Source organism: Limulus polyphemus, unplaced genomic scaffold (genome assembly GCF_000517525.1).
Source record: "Limulus polyphemus unplaced genomic scaffold, Limulus_polyphemus-2.1.2 Scaffold1556, whole genome shotgun sequence".
Lineage (NCBI taxonomy): Eukaryota > Metazoa > Arthropoda > Merostomata > Xiphosura > Limulidae > Limulus > Limulus polyphemus.
The window spans coordinates 269187-277789 of NW_013667166.1; the positions used below are offsets into that span (position 1 = coordinate 269187).

At 31.2% G+C, this 8603-nt stretch overlaps 1 protein-coding gene across 1 annotated transcript in view; it reads left to right on the top strand.

Annotated features, from left to right (window-relative positions):
- The window catches only part of LOC106464077 (sulfatase-modifying factor 1-like), an 11098-nt gene extending 5823 nt beyond the window's left edge, over window positions 1-5275 (top strand). Inside the window, 5 exon segments of the mRNA XM_013924189.2 lie at window positions 207-329; window positions 948-1062; window positions 1492-1605; window positions 3291-3350; window positions 4855-5275. Of these exon segments, the coding sequence (XP_013779643.1) occupies window positions 207-329; window positions 948-1062; window positions 1492-1605; window positions 3291-3350; window positions 4855-4986 (544 nt within the window). The 3' untranslated portion in view covers window positions 4987-5275.
- Window positions 5276-8603: the final 3328 nt, after the last annotated feature.

Consider the following 8603-nt stretch of genomic DNA (forward strand, 5'->3'; position numbering starts at 1 on the left):
ACCCAATTTATAGTGTTATATACTCTCAGGGGGGGGGGGATAGTATAAAATATATTTATTTCTGTGAAAAACTGTTAGATATTACTTTTAAGTAAAGTTTTTTAGCACTTGTAGAATTTTGTAATTACATTTTATAGAAAAATGACGTTGCTGTATATTTTATGATAAAAAATTAAAAAACAAGTACAAACATGTATTTGGAACAGAATGGATCACCCAGTTATACACGTGTCTTGGAATGATGCTACTGCTTATTGCCACTGGGCAAGGAAGAGATTACCTACAGAAGCTGAGTGGGAGATGGCTTGTCGAAGTGGACTCAAAGATAGGTTTGTTAATAAGATTTTTTTTTTCTACAAAGCTAATTTTTATTTGTCCTCCTACTTTCCAATTATCCTTTTTTATTACAATAAACAAATTTATTCCGAACATGTTCGGAGAAGGCTGTAGCTATCGATCCAAAGCATTAGCTTTCTTTTAATACTTTATTTTTATCTTCGTTTATTCATTTTTCTGATATGACACTGGAGATGTGATGGTTTTGTTTTCATTTTGTTATTTTTCTTTACCGGGCATTATGTGAGCAAGAACCTTAGCTAGGCAAGGTACTGGAATAGACATAATATTTTTTGACTATCATTATGAAATAATGAACAGTTTACAAGATTCATAAATTTTCTTCACTAATAAACTTGGAATGACTTTGATATATAGATATCTCTTTCTTAAAAATGTAGATGTCGATATAAAACTGTAACGTATGCCATGCTACTGTGGGTAGAAACGTGACAACGTAATATTTCATGTAAATAAACAAACACCTTCTAAAGAATTCACAGGAAACTTCCTGTCGCTACACTAGATCACGAGGTTACTATATATAAAAAAAAAAGTAATCACAGAAGAAGAATCTCATCTGTTATAATAAAAGTTATTCTCATCAACAGACTGTTTTCCTGGGGAAACAAAGTGATGCCTTTCGATGAACATTACATGAACATCTGGCAAGGAGAATTTCCGATTAACAACACTGCCGATGATGGATTCTTAGGAACAGCTCCAGTGAGTTTCTTTTAAAAACAAAGTGGACTATTTTTCAATGGCAGGTATAATGAATGAGTGGGAAGAATAAAAATTTTGCACAGTACCTTTTTTTTTTTTTATATGTTGGGTGTAATTATTTCAGATATGCATGTTGTTGATTAGTTCTTGGTTACAATTTCAACTGTAAATGCAGTGAATTAATTTTTCAACAATATTTTGTTCCTTGGCCTAAATGACTAGTTGTGTGTGTGATCTTGAAAATTTACTAATTTCATTATGCTCATTTAAGCCTTTATTTAATATTATATTTGAAGTGCAACATCAAGTTATTCTGTATTACCTCTTTTTTTATTCTCTCTCTCTCTCCTGGAACAGTTAACAAATTTTCCTGCCAACAAGTTTGGTATGTTCTGTATCTATTTTTATTCTCTCTCACTCCTGGAACAGGTTACGAATTTTCCTGCCAACAAGTTTGGTCTGAAGAATATGCTTGGCAATGTTTGGGAGTGGACACAAGACTGGTGGACAGTCTATCATTCACCTGAGCCAGCAGAAAATCCAGTAAACATTTAAACTATCTCTTTATTTTATCTTAAGTATCTAAATGATTTTATTTGAATTCAGAAAATATTCAATAACTGGATCTGTTTGGCAAGAAGCTCTCAACTAGTCCTTCAATGCAGTTTTAATATGTTATGTGAACAAACGTAGGTATCTGCAGGATGATTTGTCAGTTAGGACTTGTCAAATATGTAAGAAACATTGTAATACAAAATGAAAGTATTATTGAAAAGGAATAAGTTTAAATTAAACATGCACACTGTCCTACATAAAACAAATTTTTTAGCTTCCAAAGACATAAAAAACATATGTTGAAATAAGATTTATGGGGTTTTGGAGTCCTTTTTGACTCCCAATATAGTATTGTAAATTAATTCAGGTGTGTGAATAATATTGTGGCATTGCGTCTAATTATTATTCTATATTATACAATGGACCAACTGTTTAATGATTATATCTACATATGTGTGTTACAGATTTTGTTTCCCCAAAGGTAAAATTGAAAATACCTGCTGATGATGATGATGTAAAATTTTAATAAATTATTGGCAAGAAAGGGAGCAAATTACTCTGTAAACTTCGTGAATACTTGCCCCCCCCCCACCTGAAAACACACGCATACTTGAATACTTGTATGCGAGTTTCTACAGTTAGTCTCTGTGAGAGAAACAATACACGTTCATTAACTGTCTTTCACTTAAGTTTTAGTCCTTTTAGTGATTTTTGAGGGGGGTGGGTGAGGAAGGATTGTTTAATTTTTGGAATATTTCTGAATAATATAAATTTTGTTACCTATATCTCTTCCAAAAATTAAATATGTGCTTGAAAACATCATCGTATAAATAAAACTTATTACATTTGTTTAAAACCAAGCTTTTTAAACCTGAAATTGTTTTGCTTCACCCTGTGACTAGGAAATCAAAACAGAATATTGCTGAAAGGCTGGCAAAACAAAAATGTAATTTCTAAAATAAGGCTTAGATATGCTTACGAAATTGGGCATAATTTAGAAGCCTGATGACATGAAGTAATAACAAAAAATTATTATTGTTGTATTATAGTATTAAATACTTTGTATAACTACTGGATTATGAAATGCAAGAAGATATAATTTATGCAAAGATTATCAGTGTAACCCTCAATCTAATCAAAATTTGTTTTTATTGTCACTTTAACATCTTCTTACATGAGGGAATAAAATATTTGGCAATATCATACTGTTTTTTCCAAAAATGCAGCCTCTTTTTCTATCGTACATAATGTAAAATTGTTATGTATTCTTGTATAATGTATATGGAGTTAATAGATAGTTGTGTGTGGTTTATTTTTATTACTAACTACGGATAAAGCTGCATTATAACAATGTTATATAACAATTATACTTGTCATAAGGCATTAGAGTTAGGCCTATTACGTTTTTAAATGCTGCATTTTTTTACCTAGTCCCTTAGTGATTTTCAAGAATTAGAAGAATGTATAGTAATAGTATTCCAACCACACTATATTTGTCATATCCATTTCAGACTACATGTTTTGTTCAATCCAGAACTAGATAAAAATGTTGTGTTTAAACATGTAATAGGCCTAACACTAATGTCTCATGATAAGTATAACAATAATTATTCTTTGCCAGCTTTTAAGATGTGTATGCACCATAACAAATGTTTAATAACATCTTATTACAGAAGGGTCCAAAAACAGGTCAAGATAAAGTCAAAAAAGGAGGGTCTTATATGTGTCACAAAGTAAGTTTTCTCCAGTTAATTAGTTTCAATCATTAGATTGGTATCTCCAAACCAAATGTTTAGCTTATTGTTAATTTAACGTCATGTCGTGAACAATTATACTGTAGATTATTATAAAGTTACAAAGTATAGTTTATTTCTCCTTTCTGGAACAATTATTATTAAATTATTATTATTACTACAACTATGCTTACTTAATGATAACAGACTTATTATTGCTTTGAAGCTTACATAGAAAATATGATATAACACCAAATGTTCGGGTGAGAACTGCAAGATGCAGAAAGTTATTACATTCATTCCTACCTGTATATTTTGTTGTTAATTTTAAAAACAAGCAAATTCTAAAGTTGGAAAATAATTAATCTTGTGTTTAAATAACTGACATTATTCTTGGGCCAGGTGGTCAGGGCGCTCGACACGCAATCTGAGGGTCATGGTTCAAATCCCTGTCACACCAAACATGCACGCCCTTTCAGCTGTGGGGGCATTATAATGTGATGTAAAAATTATTGATTAACAATGATTTTATATAACATCACTGACAACTGAACAAGAGAAATTATTCAGTCAGATACTGGTCCTATCTCTAAAATTATATTCTTACATTTCTAGTTTATTGTATAAGTCATATAATAAACTAATTTACTAAATTAATATGTTTAAAGATTATTACTTTTAAATGATAATACCTTATAAAAGACTGAATCTTGCAATAAGTTTCCCTTCTGTTTGATTCTATATCGAACTATTTCACAATCTAGCTCTGACATTTTAATGTTTTACATTATAAAGTATGAGCGAGGCACGGACTACTTGTTAGTTTACTGTATTGTGAAACTGGGGGTTCATGGTTCACTTCCTGTTATTTGAAGTTCATGCTCTGTACTCCACATTTTTTTTAGGGGGGAGGTTAAGAATGTCTTTCAAGTCTGACTATAGAGTAGACCAAGGGCTGGTGGTGGGTGCTGTTGACTAGCTGTCTTTTCTCTGGTCTATCAGTTCAAAGTCAGGGGATGGCTGGTATTGTTATCTTATGTGACTGTACTTAAGTATCAGAAACAAACATATTCAATAATTAATTAAATTATTTTTATGCTAGGTTGTTCTATTTGATTTTTTTTTTTGTACATAAGAAAAAGGATTAGTTTTGTTGTATTTAACTTAATAAAACGTGTTTCTGATGTGGTTATTTTTGAAGCCTAATGATGGTGTAAGAAAGTAGGAGTTTCATCCAAATAGACTACAAACAGTTTAATTTTTTTAATACAAATTCAATCACATCAGTTATTCCTTTTTTATTTCCTCCCTAAGTATATGTTATTTTGAAAATTTTCTAAATTTGCCTCTACTTCATGCCAGCATAATAGTTCAGTTATTATTACTTGTACTTATCACCATTTCTGTCTATGGTTTGATTAATGAAATACATATTTTCAGTTGTATGAGTTCTAATAATACTGAAGTATTGTAATCATTATACACATGTTGTTCTGTCTTTCAGAGCTACTGTTACCGCTATCGTTGTGCTGCTCGAAGTCAGAACACACCTGATACATCATCTGGAAATCTTGGTTTTCGCTGTGCAGCTAATCATCTTCCACCGTACTTAAAAGAAGAGGCTTCTAGGGGGTGACAGAGAAATTATGATACTTTTAAACACATGTTTATTGGTTTAAGTCATATTAAGTGTGAATTAAAGTGGTTACTGTGTAAAAATTGCGTTATGTTTTAAAGTTTTATCATCAAATAGCTGAAAAGGCACAAAATGCTGTCAAATTAATGACTTGACATTAGCATGTTAAAACTGCACAATCGAGTTCCAAGTGGAAGTGAAGAATACATATAATGCTAAAGCTAACATTTACTGTCACCTGAATGGAGAACAGTAAAGAAAGAATTATAATTAGTATATTTCACAATGATGAGAGGGGGAAAAAGAATGATTAAGGGATGTTCAGAGAAGGTGTGCGTATTTGATGTGGTTAAGTAAGTTGTTTATTGTAATTCATCAAGTTTTTTTTTTTTCATTGTTTAATTTTTCTATCCCATTGATCAACTTCATACTTTTGTGTAAGAGATTTATTACTCTGGGTTTAAATTTTGAATAATCTTCATACTAGTAAGTAGTTGGTCACATTTGGTGCTACTATGATGAAAATGTCAGGTTTTTGTAAAAAATGTTTTATAATTGCAGTACCGTTTTCAAGCATTCCAATTTATTTAAAGTAATACCATAAGGGTAACAACTTCACATGAATTTGGTGTAATTTATGTTGGGTACAACTAAATGGTAGTTTGAGCAAGTAATGTAACATTTAATGCTTGGAGACGGCTTGAATGGATAATGAAGAAAAACTTTAATATAAGTTTAACATAATAACAAATGTACAATGTTGTACCTGATGATGACAAAACCTTGTCGAAACGTTCTACATTTGTTGTTATGTTAAACTTTTTTTTCATTACCCATTCAAGCCATCTACAAGCATTATTAGCCTCAAAGTGGGTTCCTTGGCATCGAATTTGAATTCATAACATAACATTTGTTAAACAGTATACAAATGTTGACATCAAGACACTGGATACCCTAACAGCATTATTAATCTAGTCTGCAGAACATCCAGAAAACTATTAAATGGAATCTTGTGGAAGAATATGTATCAACGCAAGTTTCCCTGGTAAACAACTCGTGGATCTTCTGATAGCTAAAGGTGTTGCGTGTGAAACTTCATGCAGCTTTGGAATAAAATGTATTGGAGACATTTAAAAAACATGGTTCACTTTACAAACACAAACACTTTAGTTATTGCTAAATATGCTGCTGTTACCGGACATCGAACCGACTGTAATAGCTGTAAAATCATTGACAACATATACCAAACAAGAACATTAAATCTTATACATAAACTAGAAATTGTAGCTTCCCAATTGATCTAAATACATACCATTTGAATACAGACCTAGAAGATAGCATAAACACTAGACATGAACAAGATTCAGTTACCTGGCATTGGTTTTGATTCAATCTTAGAAAACAAAAACTTACAGGGTCAATTCAGCACACTGACAAAAATTTTCCATATACAGATAGCCTGCTATTAAAAGGATTAGATGGTGACGAAGTTTCGACACACTAATGCGAATCTTTGTGTTATGTATAAAACAAGGAGAGAGACTGGGGCTCTGCAGTGTATACAAGTGCCTAATTGATTCTTGCATCCTGAGATACAATTCGTTCAGATGTTTGGAAATGCTAAAATCTCACTGGCTGGTACTTAAGTAGTTAAATCCACACTTTGCTACTTTCTAAACCCAAGATACTGTTGAGATCTGTTTTTATTAAAACAATGCAAATGGGTGCTGTTCTGTGTATGCCTCCATTATTCTGTAAGATATCCTTATATGACATACAAAATTTGTCACACCTTAGAAACATATTTAAAGTTCATAAATGAAATTATTCTTTTTTAACGATCATGGTTAGCATAACTTGTCGTTACTTACAAAGGAAGTCAATGTAATTGAATATATAAAATATTTTGACAGAATTTATATAAAATGAACCACTAAGATTGTCATATTGAGACAGTAGCATGCAGGGGGAGGGCATCCAACGCAAATAGTCGAATCGAATACTTGGAGGTTCAGTTATCTCTCAATAGATGGAGAAAAAATACTTGGAAGTTCAGTTATCTCTTAAAAAAACGTAATGAAACGAACATAAAAAATAACGATAGATTAATTATAAATATAGATTTAAATATAAATGATAAATCCAGAAATAACTGCGTAAACAATTGTCCCATTTACTGTAAGAAGTTTGAGCTAAAATATATTTAAAATGCGTAAAGCTAATCTATATGTCTATTCTACGTAAAGACCAAAATAACAATATAGCTGCTTATATATTCATTTGAGTTCTATTTCATAATTAAACTAAGTAACTACTCATACATTACAAACTGCCTCCTAAAATGCAGAATCATAAAAGTTTAACGAAATATCCCAACGACAGAGCCAACTACTGAAGACTAAAGTATGATTTCTACTTTAAATATAATACTGTGTTGGATTGAACCACTTTCCAAATAGCCTCTGACTCCTAAGAGTTTACTCTTGAATGATGTCAAAGTGATAAATATCTCCTTCTTTTGTTCGAGTTGCATTGGAAGGAAGCTCTTGCAACAGTTCTGAAATCGTCCATCAAAAAATTAAACATAAGGTCAAATTTATATAGCTATGCACACGTGTGAAAATTTGAACAAAAGTATCCTGTATCACAATAAACACTGATATTAGTATGGATAGAAAGTGAAATACAGTTATAAGATCCGAGACTTTGGAAATTCAAAGTGAGTAGCTGAAGTTTTCTTTGACGATAATTGTAATTGATGTGTGCAAGAAATTTTTCTTACTTTAATCAATCGAGGGTAATCCAATTTCAATGATGAACAGTAGAGCAATGGCAGCAACAAAAGAACATTCGACACGTGTGTGTTCAGTAACAAACTTTTAATTCTCGAACGTTTCGGAATATAAACCTTCAATCTTCAGCAAGCTAATTGAACAGAGTACAACGTTAGGTACAAAAATGTCCAAAGTCCAACCATTTTACGAAGAGTAATTAAAATACAGTATAAAAGGATGAAGTGAATTAAAAGATAAATAATAAATAATAGGATAATGAAATAATTGTAGCAATATTATACAAGTTATTCAATTATAGTGAAGCTGTTTTATTATATAAAGTTGGGAGTTCATTTATAATAGATACATCTTCTTTAATTAAAAGTTTAATATTGGACGATCCTGATGAGATGTCTTTGAAATCCTTAACCGGAAAGGGGGTGTTTGCTGTTTTCATTACGTGTATAAATTGTCGAGCCTGGTGGAATTGGTAGTTTTTACCGGGTAGATAATTAGGACTTTAGATCTAAGTATATTTTGTCCTTTGAGAGGTGATTTAAATATCATTTGTTTTTGAACTTTTGAATAAAATGTTTTAATAATTCTTAAAATGTGTGACTTACCTATGAAATTGTGATTACCTAATAAATGTGTATTTCAAGTCTGTGAGAAAGGACCTTGCATGTTGGGGCTTGAATAAAATGGAAAGGACAGCTCTGTATTAGTTGTGTTTGATTTCTTACATTCTGCAAGAGTGTAAACATGGAACTGGTTAGTTTAGTGTAGTAAACTCGACGTGATAAAGTTAATGCTATAGTTTTCTTACTCACTTTCCCATTTAAA